The sequence below is a fragment of the Chiroxiphia lanceolata genome, chromosome 6 (genome assembly GCF_009829145.1).
Source record: "Chiroxiphia lanceolata isolate bChiLan1 chromosome 6, bChiLan1.pri, whole genome shotgun sequence".
NCBI lineage: Eukaryota > Metazoa > Chordata > Aves > Passeriformes > Pipridae > Chiroxiphia > Chiroxiphia lanceolata.
The window spans coordinates 25,052,421-25,080,015 of NC_045642.1; the positions used below are offsets into that span (position 1 = coordinate 25,052,421).

The window sequence follows — 27,595 nt, forward strand, 5'->3', positions numbered from 1 at the left end:
TGTTGCTTACGTAGAAGTTTTATTGGAAATTCTGTGAATACTTGAAGTACACTGGAGACTTTCCAAAACAATACAATTTGAGGAGCCTTCCCCTCCACCCAAAGTATCTGTAAATCAGCAGCTACATATATACTGTCCTTAATATCGAATCAAGCAGACAGCTGCTAAAATAAACAGCCTTCATAACACAACCTGTGGCAGGCCACAGCAGTAGCTAGATCTTTCCTGAAGCAGAGCATTTGTGCAGTGGTCAGGAAACTCAGAGCCTAGATGTAGCAACTATGTGTTGAAACTGAGGAATGTCCAGAGAAGAGGCACCTAACTCAGCCCTGGAGAATCTCTTATTGCTATGGCCATCCAGCTCAACACTAGCAGCTTATATAGGCAATTGTCCAGCCTTTTGAAATAGAAAAAAACCGTGCCACACCGATATTCTGCCTTATGAGATGTGGGAGCTGTAGCCATGTTAGGAACTACATCAGCAAATGAGCACAAGTAATAGCACTGACCTTCTAGATGGGATTAGCAAGAATGGCATGCTCTGCCAGCTCCACAGCTTGTCGGTGGAAGAAGAGCACAGCAAGAGTGCTGGCTAGGTGAAGTTCAACCTTGACTATTCTTCTCCATTCATACAGTGTGAACTAGCACTTTGCCTCCTCTCTGCTGCTCTGCAGCCCATAGTATCACTAGAGAAAGGTGACAAGCACCTGTCTGAGCTATTTACTACAAGTTGGCAGACCAGCTTCCTGAGCAAAGATGAGAGCCAGCTGATCTATTAATTCCTCGTGTTAATGCAATCCTTCTGCAACCCTTTCCACCCGTGAAACAAGGCGGCTCTGGCTGTGGGGATCCAATATTTATTAAAGCCCATGTAACTTAAGCCCTCTTATGAACTGTTTATCTTTGAAGTTTTCTTAAATGTTTATGCATTTTACTTTGCACGGACAAGGCAATTTCCATGTGAGGTTGCTGAAAAGTTGAATTGGTTGAGTAAGCTAAAAAGGTTCTGGTGGGTAACTTTTCTTCAATAAGGCTCTTACCTAGAGTTCTAGAGCTCACATGGCCTCCCACCAAACACAACACTCAACAAAAAAGTGGGGAAAATTCAAAGCATTGCATTGCTCTGACCTTACAATCAGCTCTATTCTGAACTTGGCTCCTTGCTCTACCAGTGGCACAGAAATAGTGTTCTGTAGAGGAGCTGGGGTTACCCTGTCAGCTGCAGGCAATATCTTTCAACTATGCATGCAGTAGAGCTGAAGAAGCTGCCACACAGCACTAAGTAGAAGGCTGGTTACTTGGACACTGAGGAAATTAAGATGGTTCCTTGGTACTGAGGCAATACAACCTCACTTCTGGAGAAAGAAAGAAAAAGTGTTTTAGGACAGTAAGGGGTCTTGCAACACATAGGAGGAGGAGAGAGAACCATAAGAAAATTCACCTTATCCAAGCTTCTGTTTAGTGTCACCATTTCTCCTCCCATCCTTACATCGGGCAAAAGACAGCAGCCAAATCAACCATAGAGCACTGCCAACCAGTCACACTGTCGATGACCAGATCATTACAAAAATAAAATTTCAGCTACTCAAAAGCCAGCTGATTAAAAAGTACCATAAGCTTCCCCAAAAATGTGCTTCTTTGAAGAAGCTGCCTTCTGAATGACTGAAGATCACTGTAAATTCATCCATGCCTATCAGAAAACAGCTTTTTAGCAAGTCCCTGCCGCTCCACTCCACTGATGTGTGCATTTCATTCTATCAATGGGCCCTGACTCGCTGTAATGGACACACAGTCCCCAAAACAGAGTATAATATTAATCAAGTCTGTCTTAGAAAATAAATATCTTGGATATTTTCCTGCAAAGAGAGACCAGTCTCACTGGCCAGGGTTCCATGGCACACTTGCTCTTGGCAGTGATCCAGGGCAGAATGACCCGCACTACTACATGAAAACAGAACATCTTTTAAATATAGGTTTCTTTAAAAGCAATAAATATTTTTGATTCTTAAGTTCTTCTATTAACCATAAAGCAGGAAGGTTTGCAAGGATTAGAGGAAAGAATCTTGGACTAAGACTCCTAGTTACATAACCCTAAAGAAATAGGATTCCTAGTATTTACAGTTACGTTTCAGAAGCAGAGACTATGAATTCAGCATCATCACAGCTGCTACCTGCAGGTTTGCCAACAGTCAACACTGTTGAACTCAGCATGGCCAAATGTCAGTGCACTCGGGAAGGAAATGTGGAAAGCGCTTCTGCAGTTTCACTCCGGCTGATCAGCCACCTAACAGAGGACCTGGCACAAAACCACTGCGTAGAGACCCAGTTCCTTGGAAGCAGGAAAACAAAGGTAACTTGTGTTACACAGGTCCCAAAGCTGACTTCTCTCCCTGGGCTCCAGGCACGCACACTGAAGTCAGGATGAAATGCCCCGTTGTGTGGAATGGATGTCCTGGACTGAAAGCTGTTGAATCTGCTGAACTCACAGACCCTGGAAATAAGCAAAAGCTTTCTATGCTCTAACGGGATCGGAGACTGTAGGAAAAAGTCTGTTAGCAAGAAGCTCTACCTAGGGAACTTACACCAGAAGACCCTTGGAGGAAGCTTATGGCAGCTTTTCACAAAGCCCCTCCACATAGAACACAGACTGAGGAAAAAATAATTTTCATACACTGGAGTTTGACTTCCTTGTCCCTACTGAAGTCTTAAATTCAAAACTGACTGTGAGCAGGAAAAGCGGTCCAGAACTATAGGGTGGAAAAGTTGAGGAAAATCAGCAGATGAGCTGTATCTGCCATTGAAGAGAGCAATCAAAGAAAGCTCACTTGATGGAAGGAACTAGTCAACGTGAGACAAAAGGCAGAGCAGGGGCGATAGAGATAGTTGTTGATGTCATCTCCAGGATGCCTTGAGGAGGAAGAACTGCTGCAGCAAAACTAGGAAATGGCTTCACTGCAAGGTTTCTACAAAAGCATCAAATTCTTTGACGTTTTTCTCGTGGACTGCCAGCTTCTCTGGTAATGAGTCCTGAAAGGGTAAAGAAAGGTGCAAGTCAGGGCTGATTCACAGCACACAGAAGGAAACTTTAAACACATACTCTAGGATAAAAACTCTGCTTCTGAGTCTTGCAACCCCTCTCCACTGCTATGGGCTCCCCTTCCCATGTGCACAAAACCAGGAATCCTCTGGCAGCATTCAGCAAGTGACCCTGACAAGGCCACTCTGCCCAGAGTCTGTTTGTTCTGCAGGAACAGGAGGTGCACTGGGGCCTTTCCTTGTGATATCCCCACCATCAGCTGCAGCACAATAACCTGCTCATGTCCCTGCCTTCATCAAGTCACTTGCAGCTCTCAGCCTTTGGTATTCATTTTTCTCCACAGTATGTTACAATGCCAGAGAGCCCAGTGGAGCACTCACTCAGACATGACTTTCACCAGTCACACCGGGACTTTACCTCTGCTCAGGCTGCAAGATCAGGCCTGATTTGCCACAAGTTTAACACCCCAGAGGGAGGACTAGTTTGGGGGGTTTCAATGACAGCCAAAGCAAGCACACAGCAGCAGCTTTCAGCTTCAAGACAAACACACCAGTTTCAGAGGCTCAAGTGTGCCACAAATGTGCATTTATCTGGAACATATTAATGAGGGACCTTTGGACAGGGTCTGTCTTCTGAGAAGTACAGGAAAGACATGGGGGCTTTTGGAGCGGGTCCAAAGGAGAGACAAAAATTATTCAAGGGCTGGAGCGCATCCTGTGAAGACAGGCTGAGAGAGTTAGGGTCGTTCAGCCTGGAGATGAGAAGGCTCTGGGGAAACGTTACTGGGGAGACCTTATTGTGGCTTTCCAGTACTAAAAGGGGGCCTTTAAGAAAGATGGGGACAGACTTTTTAGTAAGGGCTGTTGCAATAGGACAAGGGGCAATAGTTTTAAATTAAAAGACAGTAGATTCAGACTAGATACAAGGCATTTTTTTATGAAGGTGATGAAACTCTGTAACAGGTTGCCCAGAGAGGTGGTGGATGCCCCCATCCCTGAAAACATTCAAGGTCAGATTGGATAGGGCTCTGAGCAACCTGGTCTAGTTGAAGATTGGACTAGATGACCTTTAAATGTCCCTTCCAACCCAAACTATTCTATGATTCTATAAAGATACTTTTTTCAAACTAGGGGAGAGCATTATAAAGCATATATGATTGCCACAAAAAGAAATTTCAGGGCTCCATACCAAATCCTCTGCCATGGATTGCGCTCCAATGTCAATGGAGAGGCTGCTGAGTTGAGGGGGGTTCTGAAACTCACGGTAAAACGTCCCCAGGTCCATTGGAAGAATGTCATCTTTTGAAAATGCTGGTTTCTAGAATCAAAGATACTGCTGTTAATTCCCATAGACATTGGCTTCCCTTTTGCTACAATCTCAGGTAAACATCTTGGCATTACAACTGTTGCTGCAATAATGCATATTAAATAACTGAAGAACAGTGAAGATCTATGGTTGTTAAGCAGTTGGAAGAGAGCATTTATTTGGAATCTGGCTCCTTTAGGCATTAGAGAGAGGATGCCAAGTCTAGGTATTTAATTGGTAACTGCTGATTCCAAGCACCAGTGTCTTTGCAGTTCTGGGATTGTCGAGCTCTAGTTTGGAACTGTGAATCATGGGTCTTTTCCACTCCCATTGAAAACTACTCTTACATCATTTGCCATCGTACAGCACCTGAAGCCCATCTAAGATGCAGGTGTTATGTAAGAGCACTGATGGGGGCACTTACAAAGTCGATCATAACAAAGTCATCATGGGTGTTCCCTGTGCTGCTGCCACTGGAGCCCTCTGAGTGTAAGCTGCCTTGTAGAGGAGATTCAGTTTCTGGGGAGTCAGGAGGATTGACCTGCCCAAGAAATCAAAAATGGTGAGTACTGATCTTATGATCATGTCTGTCTGTGTATTTTGACAGCGTGGGGGCAGTTAGGAGGTTGGACAATAAACACATTACAGCAGGGGCAGCAAACACATGCTGTTATTTGCATGTCTAGAGAGCCCAAGACTTCAACACAGGAGACTTCTTGAAATCAAACAAATCTGAGTATCTAGTTATTTTCTCAAAAAACAAAGTCTATTCAAGGAAGAGAATAGCATGGATGTTTGCATAAGGGTTGCTGAGAAGGCACATATACCTCTGGAAGAGGCTTACCATGGGGTCGTTATCTTCCAGCTCAACATTCTTGGGAGCAAACATGGCAAAAGGAATGTCTAAGTTGGCCATGGTCACCTGAGGAGATTCAGCAAACAGAATTTCACTAAGACGCTCTGCTTACCCAGCACAGAACAGGATACTGAACGTCTTTGTCAGGCCAGCTAAAAATGGCCCAAGATCAAGTCAGCAGTTAGGCAGGAGGCTGACAAACTCATTTAAAAGGCATAAAATAGAGAGATGATACTCAGCTGACCTAATGCAGATACGTACCCTGAGGTGGGATTGCTTATATACCTCTTGTATAATATAGGCAAAAATTAACAAACTGATAAAAATTCAAAGAATTCTCCTTCATCCATCCAAAAGGCCTAGAACAACAGCCCTAGGAACTGGGCAGAACTAAATGCTTGCTTACTGATGATGAACTGGTCTACTGCTTGTCCCTTCAAGGAAAAGGAGGCTTGCTACCAGCTTTCCCAGTTTATGAACACATGGTAGTGGCAGATCATTGCAAGACCCAAGTGCAGTATCGAGTCTTCTATTCTCAAATAGGGTGTTGGCAAAGTGGGGCAAATTCAACGGCTGTCATATCTCAAAAGGATTTAATGAGAAACAAGCCTATAGTAAAACCTGGTAGGGAAATGCCGCAGGCAAGAATATACACTCTCAGTCTCTGGGGTTGCCCTGGCACTGGGGTGCTTTTTGCTCCTCTGTATAGGAACAGATGGAAGAAGAAGGGTATTATGGTGCCCTCTTGAGATCTACTGCTCGTTACCTGGTTAATGGGTTTGTTGACAAAAGCTCCCACCTTCCGGACAAAGATGGTTTCCAAAAGGTCATGTGGGGAGCCACACTTTCCTTCACTGCTGTTTGATACTGTTTCTGTGTCCTCACTGGGGGAGGAAAATAGGTAACTAGTGACTCATGGCACAAACAATACAGACAAATCTATAGACAAATCACATGCTTAATGAGACTCCTTCATTTTTCTTGGTTTACTCTTAATACTGGAAGAAGAACCGTTGTACCACACCTTCCTCCTCAGTCATGAGCACCAAAGAAGAATCCACTTGTGGAATCAAGATTTTTGTTTAAAGATGGACAAAAACTATTTAGTTGAATGAAAAATTGCTGCCAACTGAAATAAGCTTTTCTTTTTGGAGGTGGACTTTACACTTCAGAATGTGCATGTTCATAGCAATTCCTGTTCATCACTTATTTTTTTCAGTAAAACAGATTTTTCACTCACAGATCTCTCAGGAAGTGAGGGCAAGGACCAGAATTGTATCTGTCACTCAGTTTACAAATGCAGTAGTCTAGTACATTGCAACAGCCACTCCCAGTATGACTAATTCACTGCATGGTTATTAGTTACTTCTATGACCTGTTTGGGGTCCTACCACAGGTATTCAGAACTTTAAAACAAAAAAAATGGTTTAGTCTTATGGAAAGAGGATTACTTAGGTAGCATTTAAGACTCATTTGTGAACTCACTTCATCTTGTTTTACAATCAGCAAAACTAGCAGAGAGATTTAAAAAAAAAAAAAGATAAAATTGATAATAAAGTTAAAGTTGACATAACAGAAGGATGTTACATTGCATAACAGGTTTAAATAGATGGGCAAGATCATTGTTTGGAGAAAGCCTGAAAAAGCCCCAGTCAGAGAAAGCTGTACTTTATTTTGGGGGGTTAAAAGACAGTAGTTATGCTACAAAGAATAGATAAAAAGGGGAAAACAAAAAGTCTTATCTTAATAGGATTATAAATGGGCTAGCACAAGAAGTGGATCATCTAAAACCAACCTACCTACTAGAAGGAGTAGCTGCTGAGTAGTGGACTCCATCCAGTGGGGTGCACATCCTCTCTTGGTCAGCTTGAGTGCCATGTGCTGGCTGGCTAGGAATTGGGGGAACTCCCCCCTCTTTGCCTGGACCAATCAACTGAGACAGAGAGGAATGGTTGAGTTAGATACCTCAAAATCAAACAAACACCACAGTTCAACACAAAGCAGATTCCATTACATTGGGCCCAAGTTGTGGGATTTTTGGCATGTGACTGGGCTCCAGACCCCATAAGGCTGAGAGAGGTGTCAAGTAGAAGCTGATCACCACAATACAAACTTTTTATTCCCTACCTACTCTACTCCTCTCCACTTCAGGCCTGTTTTACACTGCAGAGCTCTCTGGCTATAGGTCCTCTGCTTCAAGGAGAGGAGTGGGGGGAAAAAAAATATATCCTCTTGCTACAAGCCCATGGCTCCCTACAGCTTCCTGAGAAGGGGAAGTAGAGAGGGAGGTACTGATCTCTTCTCCCTGGGATACAGTGGCAGGACGCATGGGAATGGTTTGAAACTGTACCAGGGGAGGTTTAGACTGGACATTAGGAAGCATTTCTTTGCTGAGAGGGTATTCAAACCATGGAACAGGCTTCCTAAAGGTGGTTGATGCCACAGTCTGTCAGTGTTTAAAGAGGCATTTGGACAATGCCCTTAATCCCAGGCTTTAACTTGGTCAGCTCTGAACTGGTCAGGCAGTTGGACTGGATGCTCATTGCAGGACCATTCCGACTGAAACTCTTCTATTCTGTTATCACCTTATCAGCAAAACTCTGGCGTAGCAGCAAAGTCACATGCAGAAAAAGACTTATGTCAACTTTGCTTATTTGTCTGATGAATGAATGTAAATATGCCAGTATGGACTGTCAGTGTATCCTCTGTCTAGGCTACAGAACTGTGCTTGCATAGCTATAGGGGCAGCAGCTCTCTAAGACAGGCAAAGTTTGGAATCAGTGACTTGCAGGTGCAGGCAAATAAGCCTGGTGTCTGCTCTCTCAGTGTAGTTTTTCCACATGACCCCTACCCCAGTAAACTTGGGCATGCTGAGGAGCCAATTCCCAGCTCTTGTGGAAGCTGTGCTTTCTCTATATTTACCTTACATTCTTTTCATTCCTGACAGACAGGATACCAATGCATGCACTAGTTTCAATGCTTCTCTCAGATGTACAAGTGACACAAATGGTTGCAAATACCAGCCATGCTGATTCTACTCTCTACAAGTACCTGGTGAGGGTGTGCAGCATGCAAGCCACCAGCAAAGAGTACAGGATACCCCATGTCAGCTGATCCAACTCCCAGGGCAGCAGGCTGATAGGAAAGACGAGAGCTGGAAAGCTAAGAAAGACGAGAAAAAACAAGAAGGGCAAAGGGAGGGGAGAGAGGAAGGGGAATGCCCCACAGCCTGAATAATCACCAGTCACTGAAGAAGGAACAGGAAAGTCAGAGGCACAGCATTTCAGGCTGGCAGAAGGATTCCATTGATTCAGTGGAATCAATAATGAAGGTTATTGCTCTAAAAAGTTCTTGTTGCTAAGAGGACTATTTGGCAGTAGTCCAGGGTACTAAGTCTGGGCCTTGAAAGGAAAAACAAGACTGGCTTCCTACACACGTAGGAGGAGGCTGAGCAAGGTATGACTGACATCCAGTCCCAGGGAAGCTCTGCCTACAGGCCGGTTTCAAATACTGGGAAAAGCATGAATGCCATCATCAACTTACTAAAGAGCTAATATTTAATACTTTTTCATCCCAAAGCAAGTACACTATCAACTGTTTGAACCTACTCCCATTTCACATTAAAACAGCTGATCTTCCAGGCCTGTTCAAATAGCTTCAGTGAAAGAATACAGAGTCCCATAAATGTGCAAGGTAAAGGGAACTGGGAAGCTAACCCTTGTGAGATTGCTTTAAGAATGAAGTGTTGGAACCAGTGAAACCTAGGAGAAATTCCTTACACACCCCAGGTAGAAATCTACCCAGTCAGGTTAAATAAACTTTCCTGTTCTGGCTTGCTTGAGCTCAAGAGGAGCACTTCTTCTGGAGCTCAGTGAGCTCCAGCAGCACCAAGGCTGATGTAATTTACAGGGGTCAGAATGCACTGAACAGCACTTGTACTCACATGAGGCTGGTTAAGCTGAGTGAAGCACTAATGACTGTAAGGTTTAAGGGACACTGGCTGTTAACAGAAAACACTCAGAACTGTGCCTTACTACTTATGTCTTTCACTAACAATCCTGGACAGCTGTTGTGTTTTTAGGAGTGCTTATCCTGTCTTTGGGAGACCTTTATCTGCAAAGGCATTTAAGAAGCCAGTCTCAATAATGTGCCTGGCCCACTGTGGGTTCACCAGTCTTTCTCATGCACAACAAACATTCCACATTGTCAAATTTGTACTTTCCTGTATTTGTTTTGTCATGCCAGAGCCCTATTCTGACCATGTATAGTATATTCTACTGACAACTCACTTGATGTGAAAAGGCCAGTCCCATCACTGGGACCTTCAAGGTGTCCGTCACCACAGGAGGAGGGGTCTGAAAATGTGCCTTTGTGACAGTAAAAATACACTGTGCACAGATACAGACAAACAGAGGAAACAAGGAAAAGAGAGAGAGTGAGAGGGGGGAGAGAGAGAGAGAGAGAGAGAGAAGGACTTCAGAGAAGAACTATGAAGAGTTGGATGAACTGAATGCTAGTGAAGAGGTTTTGGCTGCAGCAGCCACACCTACATATAGAGAAGTCTCAGTACTTCCAGAACACATTCACTTAGTAAAGAATTGACTGTTTTCCAATCTGAGTGAACCACTGAACATGGGTAATATTTTAGTAAACCCTGACATGAACTAACTGCCAGAACTCTGTTCCACAGCTAATTATAATTGGTACCAGCCAATTAGCAAGGAGAAAGCTGAGCAGATGCCAGAAAAGTCAAGTAATTTTTTTTTATTTTACAAATTACATGTATTTCAATACTCTCCATCCATCCAATACTCCTTATCCTCCAGCTTTCTGAGGGATCATATCTTGGCAAGTCTATGCTGCACTCTTAGAATAAAGGGTACTCAGACTATGGTGTAATTCAAACACACGAATGTGAAGAGAGAAATCCATCAACAGGAGCAAAGCTGCAGAAGTAAACAGTCTCACAGAGGGTACTAATGCAAAAAGGGCAATTCAAATCCATTTCAGTTCCATACCTCCCCCTGGTCATTTTCTTACCAACAGTTTTCATTTTTAAGAAAGCTTCAGCTTCATTTCTGGGAATTATTCATGGCCAGACTCTCTCCTGAAATTTGGGCTACTTCACAACACGCACGCACAGACACGCACGTGCACATGCACAGATATGCTATGCAAGCTCACAGGGAGAAGGAAGCAACTATTCCCTTGTATCATGCAGCTTAGGCCTCACTGTTACTGAGAAGGCAGGTAGAGATTTGAAAAATTTGCCTAGAAAACCACACAGTTCCCAGTATTTTCCTACATATTAAGTCGTATATAGAAACCTGGAGAAAGAAATTAACTTATTTTTTCCCTTCTAATTTACTTTGAAGTCCACTCTGCCAAGACAGCCTTAAAATTCTAACTGTGATAATAAAGACTGTCAGTTGCTTTATAAATAAGGGTACAGCATATGGCAACTATTAACCACAGGAAAAGCAAGAATGTAGGCTCATACTTAATGCGAATCCTCAAGGTTCATGTGATTTCATAAAGCTTTTCCCCCTCCGTGACAGCAAAGCTCAGGACCCCTGGCAAAATGTCAACTTTAATGTAGTTACATGCACTATTACTGTTAAGGAACACTGGCACAAGCAAGCCAGTGGAAATTTCCTTATGAAACCTTTTGTATTTAACCCATTTTATGAAAATGCAGGACACAACTCAGCCACAAACTCATTTCCTGAACTGTGTATTGCAGAATAAGAGAAGCTTTATTCCATTAGACTTACCATGAGCACTGGCTAATTAGTTCAACATTGCCTGATGCCCTGTCACCCAAAATCCACTTGGCAAAAACGTGCTTCCTAAGACAGGCTCATTTCTAGCTCGTTCATAAGCAGAATACATTCTGCTAAACCAGGCACACTAATTCCTCTGAAGCAGCAGAAAGGACCCATGGCAAATTCTTTCAATGTGGAACAGCATTCCAATTATTCTTCATTCTATGTTTCACATCGACAGCAAAAGAGATTTAGAGTCTTTAGATTGTCTTTAGAGATCAGCAGAGCCATCTGCTTGGCTGGACAACAGGGCAGGGCATTCCTGAATATTTAAAGCAATAGAATAACTGCAACTCTGGCCAAGTCTTCAAAATACAGAACTGTAGAGTCAGATACACAGAACAGTAAAAGAAGTTGGGAGTTTCTGTTTTTGATATTCAAAAGGAAGCCACTTTATTTTAAAATTAAATTAAATTAAATTTGCAGGGGTAGGTGGAATTATAGAGTATTAAGTCCACAATTCAATACTATGACCCAATTTTTTCTTGCTGATATTTATTCCTGCTGCCCCAACTACTTTTAGATGGTCCAACAGATACAGCTTTTGTCTTTTTTTCAGTCTTTCTCCAGCATTTTCCTGGTATTTCAATGTTTCTGTCTCAATGTCAGTCTGTTACCCCCAGTTAGGCTCTCTGGCAGCAATGTCCTGAATTCCTCCTCCTGCAGTATCAGAATGTAAATGTGTAAGTATCCTGCTATCCTCTTCAAGCACATCTCAGCCCAGCTACAGGAGTAGGATCTTTTAATTTTTCTCAGTATTTCAGTCTTTCTAGTCTCCCAGAATTTTGTTGAAATTAGTGTCTAACTAGGTTTTACTCAGAGTATAATGACATAAATAACCCATACGTTAAATTTTAATTAACAGCAGGAGGTTGCCTGCCTGCACAATAGCTGATGTAGGAATATGCACACTACTCTAACAGCAATTGCTCTATCTAAATTAAGAAGAGCCTGGTTTCTCTTACCTGAGATGGAGGAGAGGTGGAAAAAGATGTGGTACACACTTCTTGGGAATCTTCTACTGAGGGGTATACTGCACCATTGTCCTCACCAGCTCTAAAGCAGCAAGAAAAGAAAAGTTTTCTAACTGAAATATTCTTTGAAACAAACAAACAGTAAAACACACTGGGACAAACATTGCAGGGAGATTGAGAGTATTTGGGTGGAGTTGAAAGGAGAATTATGAAGGGCTCTCATCTACTTGGCAGAACTGAGGAAAACAAGGTATGAAAACTTTCATTTTCCTCACGCGTTCGCCTTCTACCCCCACATAAAAAACCAGAGGTGTTTCTAACTAATGCTTTTGTTATACCAGCTAATGCTACTGGCTTTGGTGTTAACAACCATTGTCAAACAACACCACTGGTCCCAGTCTGAATGCCCTCACACACATTTTAGAGAAGATAAACCTCTCACCTACAAAGAGAAATTAAACTCTGATCTTCCCCCAGTGGAAATATCTGGAGATGCATGCATCTGGACACGTAGCTGGCAGTAGGATTAACCATTACACTTTCAAATTCCTTAAGCCAAGATTAAATATCCTTCGTGTCCAAGTGCTTCTGTAAGGACTTTGGGAAAATACTGGGGCTTCCTCACTCAGTCTTCTAGATATGAGGAGGAAAATGTCAACTTTCATCACAGGCTCAACCATCTCGATATGACTGACACTAATCCTCCAGTGTCCCTTCCCATGCAGTCAGCAAATAGTGGAAAAGGCTTTGTATTTGGGCATAACTGATGCCTTCACCATGGCCCACAACTTCAACTCAGTATTTCCTCACCTGTAATTGCAGGGATGCATGGGTGAAGAGCTGGGATAGGGACGGTCCACAAAGTGATCAATTATAATCCCCATGATAGGAGGGGTCCTCTCAAACTGTCTGCAAGGCAACAAGCAATGGTGTTATTTGCTTCTTCTCTCTACTTTCTTCCCAGTTCATGGTGCCCTCACAGAAAACCCTTGTGTCTATTAATGGGACCAGAGCATCTTTACAATTCAGTCCTGTGACTCCAGGCATGTATCAACAATTTGGAGTTCTAGAGCCTGGCTCAGGGCTACCCAAATACTCCCCTTGCTGCAAGACTTAAGCATGAGAGAGAGTATTCTCCATCAAGGAGAATCTCAGCAGGAAAGGATAAGCGGAAGGGAAATATTTAGCGGCTCAGAATATGAGGGGTTTAATAGCAGATTACTGTAAAACAGTTTCTGGCACAATCACATTTTCTTACCTGGTTGACATGAAAGCAAGGTTGATTCTGTAGGCACAAGACAAAGTGATAGTGCCCACTGGGGTACCCACTGTCCCAACACGGACTGTCTGGAAACCTGTAAGGTTAAGGAATGACTATCAGTTTCACTGATTATTTACATGCTCCACTTTTCTATTCTGAGGTCACATTATCTTATTTCTATAGTGTTTCCACTATCCCTTGCAATCTGAATTCCAAAGACGCACACAGAACCCGTAACAAAGCAGCAGCACTAGGCTGCCTTGCTGGTAGGCTTCACCTGCAAGACTTCTTATTGTGCTTCCTATCTTGGTTATCTTCCCATCTTAAAAAATTGTTCTGAAGTGCTTCTTGTTCCTTAGCAGATCATGATCTTCTTTACCAGTCCTACCCCTTAACAACATACTTCCACATTCTTATTTCAGTTCTGGATCTCTAGAGTCAAAATGGCAATCCCCCTAGACTTTGCCCAATTACCACCATTATACTTAGTACCTTATGACACGAGCCTTCACTGGCAGATCCAGATAAAAAGCATATGTAAACCTCACACTTTCCTCATGGCACTTAGGAATAGTAATAAAAGGCTAGTCAGTATGAAAAACAGTTCTGCTCTAGTTTGTGTGTTGTCTAATCATACCTTCTCCCAAGCCACTCAGTTGCACTTCACCAAAATATATCCTAAAGCAAAAGAAAAAAGAAAAGCTATTAGGTCCATTGGGGACATAATGCTATACATATCTTAATTTAATTTTATGAGTTGAAAGGCTGGAACCACTTCTCCTCTTCAGGAAAAAAACCCAAAAGAAATGGCTAGAATGCCCATCTCAAAAAAGCCTTCCAGCTACTTCAGAGGAGGACATGTCATGTAAAAAAGAAGGAAGAGAAAATGGTAGCTTAATACAAAATTTCTCTTCAAGTTTTTTAAGCTTCTGTGCTAAGTCTACAGTTCAGATCAAGAATGTGAAGCGATATAAAGCATCTTTAAAATGGAGCAGCAGGGCAGAAGTACACACTGGAGGTATGTGCAATGTAGACAGGCATTTACCAAATACAGGCCAGACACCAAACTGGACACTAATAAGTACTTTAACCAGTGCTTTCACATATGATTATTTTTACTCTTCCCAACACGGCAGGGAAACAACACTTCACAGCCTGCGCTTAATTTTTCTTCCAATGGCTCCAATGGAAGTTAGAAGGTGATACATAGCCCAAAGTTTTCTTCTCTTACTGTTCAGTATTAGTTAAATCCAAGTAATTTATTATTACTCATCCCTTTGTAACCGCATTTGCAGCTACACTGTGCAACTCTAGACTTTCTGCTCTTTGTGTTTCAAATGGGAAATTTCTGCTTTACCTGTACAATATTACATATTCATGGCCTTGTTTCCTTGAAAGTCTGTAGGCTGGAGTTACCCTGGTTATAGCAAGCAAAGACTTCAGCAACAGAGACAGCCTGTTGTATACAGTGTATGAAACTTTGATTTCTTTGTCACACCTATAGAACACAAAGGAAAAAAAATTAGTCTTTTGTTCCCAACTAAGTTGCTTGGTTTTGTTTGCTTTGGGTTTTTGTTTGTGTGTTTTGATTTGTGGTTGGGTTTTATTTTGTTTATTTTATTTTACATAAAAATTAGTCTGGGCTGGTTGTTTAATGTCAGTTTTATTGCCAAAATGATAAAATAAAACCCCAGTGTGGCTACCTGTATTGACCAACCAGCTAAGAGCCCTACTTCAACCTAGTCACCTGTTGTAGAAGTAATTGCTGAAAAAATATATACAGCCTTCTATTAAACAGAAACATCTTTTCAGTATTAAAAGCATTCATCATTATCTGAAGAAGCATACTACTTGTAATGGAAGAATGAAAAAAGAATAATATTACTAGCTTACTTTCTCGACACCAATATTAAACAGTTTGACTACTGCATTAGACAAAGGGGAGTTCCCTCTGAAGTGTTCCTGGCCACACAGCCAATATGCGCTCGTTGATCACCATGGCTTAGCCACATTTCCCGTTTTCATCAGCTAAAAACTACAAACATACGCAAAAAAAGTGTGAAGAATGCACTTACTTTTCATTCATTTCTAGACACCAAATTTCCAGCTCCATGGAGTCCCCCTGGATGCCAAACAAAGGCTCATTTCAGAACACAAACTTTTTCACATCTCATTAATGATCAGCAATGGCCACACCTCTCAACAAAGATTTGTCTCCTGGCTCCCACTTTCTTGTAATGCAATGATAGAAAAGGTGCACTGGAAGTCTCACTGCACAGTTACATCACGTGACAGAATACCTTCCTCAGAATGGTTAAGTTCTTCATGGTCTAAGAAACTAAATTTTGTTGCTCTATCATTTGTGTGTTTGGCCTCACATATTTGCAGTGAATTGCTTCTGCTAAACAATACATTTCATTAGCATACTACCTAACTTAATAAAATTCAGATATTTTCACACTGTCTTGGACTAAAGGTGCTCTGGTGGGTGATATAAGATTCAAGTCAAAAAAACCCCACAAACAAAAAAGGGCATCTACTTTGACTCAGTTCTCACCTCTGAGGTTTTGAGAGAAATCTCCACGCACATAGACCGTCCAACAGCAGGTAGCTGTCCTGCCAGGGCTTTCTTTGCTTCATGAGTAACCTCTGGTATATCTTTGATTGCCAAATTGAACTGTAGAATGAAGCAGATGATTCAATTTTTTTATTTCTTTGAAAAACTGCCTAATGGTACACTGCAGACAGGCTCATAGACCCATATATAACATACTAGGTCAGCGTCCACTGAAATATTTATGAAACAGAAAATTTCCAGCTGGGCTCAGGCTCTTCATATTTGGAAATATTTCCTTGACTGCTAATTCAAATGTTTTTCTAGATACTGCCATAAAAAATTCACTCCTTTTCTCTCACTTGAGTGCTATCTTCACCCACAAAGTATCTTGAGTCTTTTCAATTCTAATAAAGCCCATTACTACAAAGTCCTGAATTGCAGAGTTGCAAACTTCTGACAGAATATAACTCATCACCTCAACCCCAGAAGATCTTGGAAACATGCCTTAACTGGCAGGAGATGCTGAGAGGCACAGTTTGTGTTACCTCTACTCAGCCCTGAAGAGTCCAGAGTGATTTGTTGCATGTGAACAGTAACAACCAAAAAAAATCCACCTCCCCAACAAACATAACTGAATACAGTAGCTATTCTATGAATAGTTATTATAGTCTGCACAAGACTGTAACAATCACATGGTGTTCTCACCACACACATGTGTGTGAGTGCAAACACACACACACAGAATTAAGGATTTGCTTTAAAAAACATGACCTTACCCAGTCAGAACCTGTTGGGGAGGATGATGATCGGGTACAGATTTTCTCTCCAAGTCGGGCCTGGACAATTACTTGTACCGTCTGGAATATAAAGGAAAAGATACACGCTCATGTTTTGGGCTCAGCAGAGCCCTTAGTTCAGAGTTAGACAAGTTTCAAGTAAAAAAAAATGAAAGGGCTGACCAGGATATAGAGAAGTAGAGTTTGCTTCACTGATCTTCATGTCCAATCAATTTAAATTATTACACGTAACAGGCAAATGTATTTCAGAGAGAAAATCATTTTAGGCTGACCTTTCTCTGTAATAACATGAGGTGACCAAATCAATTTTGCTATCAGGAGTTGCAGTTTTCAGTATTAATGAAATAAAATTTATATTCTGAACCTAGACAACTAAAAGGAAAATCAAGTGCATCTGTACATGTATACCAAAGCCATTGTCAGAGTATCTACTTGCATCTATGTACCAAGTGAGGCCAAATTTTATAGTTACTTATCAACATAATTCAAAAGAACATTCTGGTATTATTGCTTTTGGATGCAATGTGAAAATTGAGATACACTGGAAATAAGAGTGGAGTCCAGCAGAAGATAACAGCTGGATGGTTTGTTGTGTTGATAGAAACACAAAGCTGACAGAGGTTTGAAGTGCCTACGACTGATTCTAAAGCAGGACACTTCTGGGGGATGAAAGAGGATTTGAAGTAGAAAAAAGGGGAAAAGATGTTTTCACAGTTACTCTCAGGAATCTCCTAAATTTGACATCACCTTTTCTTGCTTTGGTCTTCAGCAAAACAAAAAAAGAAACCCAAACCCCATGTGGTTACTCTAGCCACAGCAAGTATGTTGGGTCTTTTTCTTAAACAAGAAAGAAGAGGCATTTGTCCAAAGGAGAGAAGTTACCTTTAAAGCAAAAAATTTGATGAACTTGTCCAGGTCCTTCCTGTCCTGGGAACTGAGATCAGTGTCCATTGCATATGGCAATCTGAAATACAGCACAGGTCTGGGAACGAAGTCTTCCTTCAGCTTTCTGTTTACATTTCAAAATATTTTTGCCATTAGAGGCCACCTTAAACAAAATGAACTTTGGAGTGTGAGTGTGAGGTATAAACACACACTACTAGTTTACCTGGTCAGTGCAAAGATAAAACTAATGAAAAAAACAACAAAGGAAGTTCAGAATTAAAACTCACTACAAGTTCTCCGATTTTGCTACCTTAACTAAAAAAAGCAAAACCAGCAACAACAAAACCCCCAACCAACCAAACCAAACCAAAAAAAACCCAAAACAAACCCCCAAAAAAACCCACCCAAAACACTCCTACACTGACTGGATGCTATACCAAGCTATCCAGGAGACATGGCAATCTCTGCTTCAAAAATTATGTATATTCAGCTATCAGCACTGGTCAAAACAAAGCCAAATTGTTTTCTTGAATCTGAAATTCTAAAACCAGTATTTCAGCAGTATTTCAGCAGATATTAAAATCTATATAATAAACCACTGCTGGAACAGGCTACGCCGCTTCTTTACTTCTAACAAATAGTGCTTGTAGTAAAACTGTACAGCTATAAATTTACCTACAATCAACTGAAAAGACACAGTTTTATGAAGGAATAGACCAAAGTCCTCTGTTCATTTCTCTTGAAAGCTCTGATAACAAATAGTTAGCTTTCACATTCACACTGACTTGTTTTTCCAAATACGATTGTTTCCAGCAACACAATGAACTTGCAAAGCACCTGAAGCGAGGCAGGGCAAGGCACTAATCTGATTTCTGCCATCATCACGTGACATGGCCCGGGATAAAACACAATTTTTCTGTCTCTCAGTTTCTTCATATATAAGTTAATAATCGTACAGAGACCATGGAAAGGAACGCCTTAATTAGTAGCATTAACTGTACTTTTTGCTCATAAGCCTTCCAAGTATTAATTCACCCTTAACTCCTGTTGCTGTTTTGAGAGAGCTAATCAGCCTGAAGCAGCTTGTCAAACACCACGTATTTACTGAACGTGCTGCTCGTCACAGAACCCTTGGCGATCTGAGGTCAAGGGAGCACGAGCAGCTGCTGTGGACAATATTACTCAGTGTTCAATTGTTAAACAAAGACTGAACTTGCAGCAAGGTATGCTATTTATACAAATTAAAGCCTGGCAGGATGAAGGGGCTAATAACCATGTTCACATAGAAGATATATTATCTTTAATGACCACACACATGCAGGACTTCTATTCAAAATGTCTCAGTTAATAGCAATAAAGGCCTAATGCTTTAGAAGCATCAACCAAGATAGGCTGCTAGATAAGAATACTGCAACTTATAGAGCATTTTATACAGAACAGTGCTGTTTTTTGAATGACTCTATAAAAAGAAAGTTGGACATATAATACGGTTGAAAAGTTCCTAGGCTATATTCATAATTCATCTCCTAGTCCTGCACAGTTCTTGTTACAAAATATAAATTTGTAAAATAAAAAAACAAAAATGAATTTGTAAACTGAGAACTAACAACACGAGCCATTCAACATCGGATGCACTAGCAAATTATCCTTTGGATATTTTAACCTTCTCACCAAAACTATTATACTTTCTTTCCCTGCCTTTACCTCCAGTAGACTGACATTACAGACCTCTTCTACCTTAGGGGGGTTCAAAAGGAAGTCAGCACTTAGAGTGCTGTTTAATTGATGCAGCACTCCAAATAAAAAAAAAACCAACCCTTTAGTATAGACACTTCCCACTACACAAAAACCCCCAAACCAAACTATAAAACATGCAAAACCGATCTGTTAATATTCTTTTGACTCATTAAGTGAAGCACTGTCAGGGCTGAGGAAATCTGATATTTACAATAAAACCTGGCTGATACAGGTGATAAAATACTGCACTAAAAAATACTTTTTTTCCCCCCTCAGCAAAGAGAATGCTGACATTTAAATAGTGAGAGAAAACAAACTAGCTTTTAATTTGAAAAGAAGTGAGAGGGCATTTCTTTGCAATCCCAGGAGAAAGAGGCAACAAAGTATATCTCCTGATGTTGTGAGAGAGCTGTCAAATGAAGCACACACACTTGCCTCATGCAGCTGGAAAAAAATTTTGATATTGACTATTACAAAACATTTGGAAACTAATGGAAGGTCTTAGGCTCACTGGTCTGTTAGGAAAGGAAACAAAGATGATCATCTGCATGATTCTCGGTGCAGTATATGAATTAGTTCTAATGACCACACACCCAAATATCTCCAGAGAAGAGAAACAGCCACCAGAGGTATGTCTTAAATTGAGGTTTCAAAGAATGAGAGCCTCATGGTTCTGCCCTGCTGCAGCAGAATTTAGATTCTTCCTGCAAGATCTCAAATTCATGAAACATTTGGAAATTCATACTGTTACCTCTGAAGCTTCAAATGTCAGCAACAATTGACTCACCAGAGCCTGAAGTAGAGCAGAAAGTATGGGCCAAGGTTTCCTTTCAGGGAGAAAACGGGACTTTGGAACTCAGCTTCTGAAATGTGTAAGGTAAGGGCTGTCACCTGATGACCACCATCTCCTCATTTTTGTAGAAGGGCCTCTAGTGATTGCCTGACACCTGCTAAGGCTTAGGACAAGGTTCACCTTTAGAATAATTCTTGATGAGAGTCAAGATGGAGCTAGAATTACAATTTTTTATCTACAGCAATTCTTTGGTAGTCTCAGGTTAGCTGCTACAGCTGACCAGAACAGGAAGGAAATTCTATAAACTTAGTTCCACCAAACTCATTCAACCTCTCAGGTCCTGTTGCAATGCCAGCATGGCTCCTTATTAAGTGCCACTACTGGGGCATATGCTTAGTTAGAGGAATGTGCTGGCTAATTTTACACTGAATAACAACTAGAAGGAAATAACCTTTGGTCTAGGTTAGAAACCTACAAATGACTGATTTCCTGTCACCTAAGTAATCCTTTCAGTAAACTGATGTATTCATAGGTACAAACAAGCATTTTGTCCACATGGCTTTTTGCTTTGTCTCCCTCTTCCTTTTTATACTATTGCTTCTATTTACATGCCTTTGTCTTCACTTTGCTGTGAACAGAAATATCAGAAACGGATGTTTAAAGGAGAACTGCCACACGTGGCTCTTTTGACTAAAGCCTTATTCTTTCTCACAAGGTTGAGGCAGACGTTTATCCAACAGTTTAACATTTAAGTATTGTGCCTTATACACTCTACTGCTACTTACGCTCTCCTTCTCCAAGGAGAAGGACACATCAGCATAAGCTGGTGGCGCTGTTTGCATGATGCAACGAACTGTAAGAGCCCTCCCCTTCATGCCTTGGTACATCCCAGAGGAACTACAGTGACCGGCATGCCATGCTCCAACTCGGGAACAGCCCCGCTGCTGGCAGATACCTGTAACCCAGCACACAACAGGTGCACAGGAACACCTGTGAACTCCGTAACATTATAGTACATGCTTCATACATGGGAATTTAGCGTGTACGTGTCCGACACGGACATTAAAAGGAAAGGAGCAGAAGCACCTGACACATACCAGGCATTATTCATGCTGCTGGGGAAAGTATGCGTAGGCTGCTTCCATCACCTCCTACGTTTCACTTTGAGCCATAGCTCCTACAACTTAAAGTCATCCTGCTTTCTTTTCAAATCAGTGCAAAATAATTACTCATGGTTCCTATCCCAGAGTGAAATTAGGGATGAAACCAGAGTGGGTGTCACTGTAAGGAGAAGGCTGCGGACTGCTTCCATCCCAGATGTTCATTCCCTGAACTATGCCCCCCAGACCAGGCTCTTGTCCCTACCACTCTTCCAGAACTTTGTTAATACAGGACACAAATCCAATCTCCAAGGATGTCCTATGAGAAGCTCAGAAAAGTTTGTTGAATCATTCAAGTGAACAAGAAGCAGATGGAAGTTTTTTGAAGCTTTTAGCAGAGTGCCTCTGGCTTGACAGCCAAAAAGCTTTCCTAGAATCATCCCCTTCAATGATCAAGAAGCTTCACTGCAAGCAAGTATTTAAAGCACATTAATAAGCAACTATAAAAAGATCTCCATAAAGACAGTGCTCTGTTTCAAGGCTGGGCCTACAAGTCAAAGTCCATTATCCTACAATTACTTAAAATTAATCTCCATTTTTCCTTCTTAGTAGGTTAGTCAGAAACATGGGGAGAGGGAGGGAACAGTTCTAAATTTCAAGGTATGACACACTCATTCTTTAAAGTTCATGGTTTTAAAGAGGCAATTAGAGTAGACTCTAGCAGAAAAACTATTTCACATAATATAAACATTCTTATGAAATGCAAGGCATGCCTAAGTTTTGACTGATAAAGAGGTAATTTCTCCTCCTGATCAGTAGACAAATTAACTTCATAACCAATAAATGATTCTGCATCTTAGTAAATATTTTATTAAAGCCAGCACTGCCAGCTCCACTGACTTAGAAAGAAAATTAAGTAATTCCTGTTGACTGGCAGTTACATTCTGTACTTTCCTAAGGTCTAAAAATGGTATCAGTTCAAAGGTCCATTGTCTCATTTTGTTTGTCAAGCCAAAGTATACAGACTAAACCAGAATCTGCTTCTACATACCCTGTACTACAACCACCAACATAATCACCACCTCTCAACTTCTGTATGAACACACGTTCGGAAAAGTTAAGATTATACGATACCATTTAAGCAAAATAAAGTGATCCTGTATGATCCTTCCAGACATCTAAATATAGCCTGGCTCATATGAATGACTTATTTCTTGCCACAAGAAGGAGGGGTCCACCAGGTCAGGCCACTTCTGCAATAATTTGGAGATGCTCTAAACTTCATTTGCATAGCAAACTAATTTTCAGCTAAGGCAGTAATTTACTGTGTTTTTCCCCGTTGCTATGTGCCTAGTCACACTGCTCTTGACACTTGTAAGTAGGCAGTTTGAACGCTTAGTCCAAAGCGTCTCTTTTCTACTGTTCACTGACGTGGAAGGTCTCTACTCTCACCAAATCCACGGGAACAACTCTGGCGATGCACTAAGAGCCATAGCTCCAAGAGGAAAGAAAGATACAATAACCTGATCTTTCCTAACATACAGAAAACTCGCATGTTACAGGAAAACTATACAGTGGAATGTGCGGTCTCACCTTCTACTATTTCCAACAGACTTTAAATTTCCAACAGGTTTTAAAAGACACCACTTTTAGAAATTCCAGCGGGCCCTATCCTCCCCAGTCTCCACTGACAGCCACCAGCCGTCAGGAAAACGAAGCCCAGCCGACACGAGCCTGTCGGGAACCGACCTCCGCGAGCAGCGAAGTCAAAGTAAAACGCAGACACGAAGCCGCATCCCAAGGCTTAAGGTCCAGGTCGCGACTCGCTCCCTCCGAAGGGTCGCCCGCAGGCCCCCGGAGCTCCCCCCGCCCCGGCCCGGGCCCGCGGTACCTGCGCGGGGCCGGCAGTGCTGGCGGCGCGGCGGCTCATCCCGCGCGGGGGCCCCGTTCACCCGCCGCGCCCCGGCCACGGGGGGGCTGCGCGGCCCCGGGACCGCGACCGCCGCCTCCAAGCGCCGCGGCCGCCGCGGGGCTCCGGCCAGCGCCCCTTCTCCTCGGTGCCGGCCCCGGGGTCTCGCCAAGAGTTCAGCGCCGGCGGGGGTGTGCGGCCGGGTGCCGGGCCGGGGCTGCCGCTGCTGCTCTCAGAACCGCGGGCTGCGCCGCACCGCCACCACCGCCATCGCCGCTGTTTGTTTTCATCCGCTGCGGGCAGGGGGGGAAGGAAGGAAGAAGGGAGGGAGGGGAGGAGGGAGGTGCCTGGGTGTCCGCGGCGGCACTTTCCGCACAGAGCCGTCACTCCCCGCCTGCTCTCGCCGCGCCGGGACCGCGGGCCGGTGGGGCAGGAGGTGGCCGAGGTCGAGACAAGCGGGGCAGCGCCCGGCGCCGCTCCCGCCGGGAGCCCCGCCGGCTGTGGCGAATCTGCCGCGGCGAACGCGGGGCCGGGCCGGCGGGGACCGCTGGGGAGCGGCCTCGGGGCGGGTAAGGGCCGGGCCGAGCCCGCGGGGGTCGGGCCGCCCGGGAGTCAGGGGCGCCCGGAGAGGGCAGCGCCCGTTGGGCCTGTGGGACCCCCCGACGGGCTGCCCGCGGTTCGTGTCTGTCCTGCCCAGGCGGCGGCCACTGGAGACGGCTCCAGCACCCCCCCGCGTCACGGGAGGTAAATTCCTGCCAGCGCCGGGCAGAGTTGTCGGCAGCCCACCTGCTGCCACCCCTGTGTTTTTAAAAGCAGATACAAAGAAGTACAGAGATTTGCTGGATGGTCAGAGTAAAAGGAAAATAGTAACGGAGCTCACCAGTAACAACTGTTCTGAGTCTCCTTCCCCTTTACTTTATGCAGGTGAAGCCTCTGGGAAAGCCCTGTCACGGAGGAGCCCCAGGGGACCCCTGGCCGTCAGCCATGGCTGTACCTATCGCGGTTCTTGACTGCGACCTCTTGCTCTATGGCCGCGGACACAGGACTTTGGATCGCTTCAAGCTGGAGGATGTCACGGACGAATATCTAGTATCCACGTACGGCTTTCCCCGACAATTCATTTACTACCTGGTGGATCTTCTGGGTGCCACTCTCTCACGCCCTACGCAGCGGTCCAGGGCCATCAGTCCAGAGACACAAATACTTGCTGCTTTGGGTTTCTATACCTCTGGCTCCTTCCAGACTCGCATGGGGGATGCAATTGGCATTAGTCAAGCCTCCATGAGCCGTTGTGTTGCCAATGTAACCGAGGCATTGGTGGAAAGAGCCTCACAGTTTATTCACTTTCCTGAGGATGAAGCTACTGTGCAGAGCCTAAAGGACGACTTTTATGGGCTGGCAGGCATGCCGGGAGTGCTCGGGGTGGTTGACTGCACCCATGTGGCAATCAAAGCACCAAACGCTGAGGACCTGTCCTATGTGAACCGAAAGGGTCTCCATTCCCTGAACTGCCTGATGGTGTGTGATGCCAGAGGAGTCCTCCTCAGTGCAGAAACACACTGGCCAGGCAGCCTGCCCGACTGCACAGTGTTAGAGCAGGCAGCCCTCACAAGCCAGTTTGAAACTGAGCTACGTAAAGATGGCTGGTTACTTGGTAAGGCAATTTTTCCTCCTTCTTTTCAGTGGAAAGTCTACTATATATTGTCTCCTTATTGAGTCAAGAGCCTCAATGCTTTCCTGCCAGTTGCTTTGAGATTTGTGATTCAGTTTGGACAATCCTTATCTTAGAAGTTTAGAACAGTAACTTCCAATCTGTGTTTTATACAGTCTGGTTATTGTGTGTATTAGTTTACATTTATTCTGTTAAAAGCTTGTTTTCAGTATCTTACACCTTTCTAAGCTGAATTATGCAATTTTTAATTCTAGATAGGGTCCCTGTCTAGCTGTCTTTCACTGGTTTATGCAGTAAATGAATTCACTTAAAACTCTTCCATGTGTTCTACCAGGATTTTCTTGAGTAAAACTGAATGCCTTTACTTTGTCACATTTGTAAACTGGAGTTATTGTTGCCCTTTCATGCCTTCTGTTTTAGCCAGAGAAATAAGTTATTCTGTATCTGCTGTACCAGAAAACTGAGAGTGAGGAGCTGAAATCTGTAGCTGTGGGTGTGTAACCTTCTCCTTTTCACTGCTAACAGGTGACAGCTCCTTCTTACTGCGGACGTGGTTGATGACCCCTCTGCATATCCCCGAGACACCTGCGGAATACCGGTACAACATGGCCCATTCTGCCACTCACAACATCATCGAGCGGACGTTCAGAACCATTCGGTCGCGTTTCCGCTGCCTGGATGGGTCCAAAGGCACCCTGCAGTATTCTCCAGAGAAATCCAGCCACATCATTCTGGCCTGCTGTGTGCTTCACAACATCTCCCTGGAGCACGGGCTGGACGTGTGGTCTTCGCCAGCCACAGGACACATGGAACAGCCGGAAGAAGAGTATGAGCAAATGGAATCAGTGGACTCGGAAGCTTGTCGTATTCGTCAGGAACTTTTACTTACCCATTTTAGCTAATGAGTAGAAAGCCTTAGAAAAGGCTTCTAACAGTTCATCTGGGAAGTTATCCACATCAGATATGCCCCTTCATCTTCTTTAAGTCAGTAAAGACCAAGCAGATGTGAGACAAGGAGAAATTTTACACTCTTCATTTCAGGCGAATTTTTGAACTTCTCTCAGTTTCGTCAGAGATGCAATTTAATTGTTAAAGTCTCACTGTTGTGATACTTAGAGGCTCCCCTTTTACCTGACTTAGAGAACAATGACTAACGTGACATCAGTGGAGAAATTTGGGAAGTTGGCTTTGATAATGATGAAAAATATGTAAACTTGCACTTTTTTACAAAGCAACAATTCTATGTTACTTTGTAACCCAAAACACTTATGATTGATTTTTAAACAGCATTTCACACAAATTAAAATTCCATGTGAATTCGTGTCTACCACGAATTCATGAGCAGAAAAGCAAACATTTATCTTTTTATTTGCAGGTATAAATTCTTGCTAAATACCTTTTTGCTGTTTTGCAGATCTCACAAAAACCAATGATTTCTCTGAAAGCTAAACTGTGTTCTGGGAAGGGTCTGGCTTTTTGCTTGCACATATCCAGAGAGTCAAGAAGAGTTGAACGTTTCTTCTTTCCCAGACAGGCTGGAGAAGACATTAAGCTATGGTTGACTGTCAGGTACTTAACAGACATCAGGACATAGGCAGGTGAATGTTAAGGGTCTCGTTTTTACTAGATATGTCTGCTGCAACAGGAGACTTGTCATCTTGTTGACTGCTGTAAAAGAAATGTCAAGGACTGACTGGGTCACAGAAATTGAACTGATTGCAAAACTTCTTTTAGATCAAGCTGAGGTACAGAAAGGCTGCTCTAGCACTGCTGGCAATCTGCCTCTTCAGTGGAATGAGATGACTGATGCACACTGTTGTTGCTGGCACAAGGCCGGGCAGTTTCCTGGCAACCTTCTCCTTCTAAAAGACTCAAGTGTTTCCAAGGATCTCATGACAGCAGTCTGAGAAAATTTTGTTTCTTACATTTTATTGTTTGTTGGGCAGTAAATGAAACAAAACAATGGGGAATGCAGAATGCTACAAAATTGTAGCTACTTAACGTAGCAGTGCAAACACCTGGCACAGCAGGTCTGTCCTTTTAGAGGAAATGAGCCTGGATCACGCCCCACATTTGAAGACTACAAGAGTATGGGACGTATTTTGAAGTGCAGAATGGAGAAGCAGGATTAGATACAGTCTGCCAAGTTTGCAACGGCAGTAAGCATTTTCTATCTTACAGAAAACCAAGCATGCTTTATGATGTGTAAGCAAGATGTTTTCAGAAGCCTCGATGAGAGCTGTAAAATTTACAACAATCTGAGATGTAATTCCATTTTCTTTACATACCTTCCCGTGACATATCATATAGGAACTACTCTTGGTCACTGCGGTGAAACTCCTGCTCCTTTTAGCTAGGAAGAAGCAGACGAGCATTGTTTTCTAAAAAAATAAAAAAGGCATTTTTAGGGTAAGAGTTGCTGCTATATAAGGTGCCTGATGGCTCACAATCACATCTGACGGTCTGTGCTAAAAATACTGATCACTAGACCAAAACACCAGCAGTCGCTGAATGAGCTGCATGGGTGATGCTGAGGTCAAGTGAGACTTGGGCATGTGTAGGTACAAACACTGTCACATAATAACAAGCTGGAGTTTCTCAATTTATGCTATGAATAGCTCTCCCCAGCATGTGCTGAGGCCAGAGAGAACTCAGAGTGGAGGCACTTCCTGGAAAACATTTGCTGCTCAGTTTTGTCTTCTTTCAGCCACTGTCACTTTTGGTAGAGTTTAATTTCAAAACAGATTTCACTGTTCCTCAGTTTGGGCAAAAACTGCATCAGGCCACACCAGACAAAGCCAATCCACTGAACACAACTATTCTTTCCTGAGTCAGATGTCAGAACACTTCTGTTCACTTGGGAAATGTAGGGAGCACTTTGCCCCAC

The 27,595-nt window shown here is 43.0% G+C and overlaps 2 protein-coding genes across 19 annotated transcripts; one reads left to right on the forward strand and one right to left on the reverse strand.

The window, feature by feature from the left end:
- ATG13 (autophagy related 13) lies at positions 1-24,014 on the reverse strand. 14 transcript variants are annotated; one of them, XM_032690571.1, is made up of 19 exons: positions 23,019-23,333; positions 20,022-20,072; positions 17,495-17,576; positions 16,592-16,672; positions 15,816-15,935; positions 15,334-15,380; positions 14,616-14,756; positions 13,896-13,936; positions 13,256-13,352; positions 12,808-12,906; positions 11,989-12,079; positions 9,488-9,586; positions 8,250-8,360; positions 6,998-7,131; positions 5,965-6,082; positions 5,187-5,264; positions 4,767-4,883; positions 4,226-4,354; positions 1-3,027 (listed from the first exon to the last, which is right to left on the reverse strand). In XM_032690571.1, exons 3-19 carry the CDS (start codon positions 17,561-17,563, stop codon positions 2,950-2,952), a joined length of 1,650 nt encoding a protein of 549 aa, XP_032546462.1. In that variant the 5' UTR covers positions 17,564-17,576; positions 20,022-20,072; positions 23,019-23,333; the 3' UTR covers positions 1-2,949. The 14 variants fall into 14 exon arrangements, with proteins under 14 accessions (XP_032546462.1, XP_032546459.1, XP_032546460.1 ...); XM_032690568.1 differs by lacking the exon at positions 23,019-23,333 and adding an exon at positions 22,721-22,843 and having other exon boundaries at positions 20,022-20,097; XM_032690569.1 differs by lacking the exon at positions 23,019-23,333 and adding an exon at positions 22,721-22,835.
- HARBI1 (harbinger transposase derived 1) lies at positions 22,775-27,121 on the forward strand. 5 transcript variants are annotated; one of them, XM_032690588.1, is made up of 3 exons: positions 22,775-22,928; positions 23,959-24,690; positions 25,234-26,035. In XM_032690588.1, the coding sequence occupies exons 2-3, from the start codon at positions 24,021-24,023 to the stop codon at positions 25,608-25,610; spliced, it is 1,047 nt and encodes a 348-aa protein (XP_032546479.1). In that variant the 5' UTR covers positions 22,775-22,928; positions 23,959-24,020; the 3' UTR covers positions 25,611-26,035. The 5 variants fall into 5 exon arrangements, with proteins under 5 accessions (XP_032546479.1, XP_032546480.1, XP_032546483.1 ...); XM_032690589.1 differs by lacking the exon at positions 22,775-22,928 and adding an exon at positions 23,173-23,314 and having other exon boundaries at positions 23,961-24,690; XM_032690592.1 differs by lacking the exon at positions 22,775-22,928 and adding an exon at positions 23,425-23,605 and having other exon boundaries at positions 23,961-24,690.
- Positions 27,122-27,595: the final 474 nt, after the last annotated feature.

What these genes read in the sequence shown, in the direction of transcription:
- HARBI1 (XM_032690587.1), top strand. Translation starts at nt 23,955, where the DNA reads ATGCAGGTGAAGCCTCTGGGAAAGCCCTGTCACGGAGGAGCCCCAGGG. An exon ending in TAAAGATGGCTGGTTACTTG is followed by an intron (nt 24,691 to 25,233) that starts GTAAGGCAATTT and finishes CACTGCTAACAG; the next exon opens with GTGACAGCTCCTTCTTACTG.
- ATG13 (XM_032690573.1), bottom strand. Translation starts at nt 17,563, where the DNA reads ATGGACACTGATCTCAGTTCCCAGGACAGGAAGGACCTGGACAAGTTC. An exon ending in TTTCTCTCAAAACCTCAGAG is followed by an intron (nt 15,381 to 15,815) that starts GTGAGAACTGAG and finishes TTTGGCATCCAG; the next exon opens with GGGGACTCCATGGAGCTGGA. An exon ending in GCAGCTACTCCTTCTAGTAG is followed by an intron (nt 6,083 to 6,997) that starts GTAGGTTGGTTT and finishes TTCCTCCCCCAG; the next exon opens with TGAGGACACAGAAACAGTAT.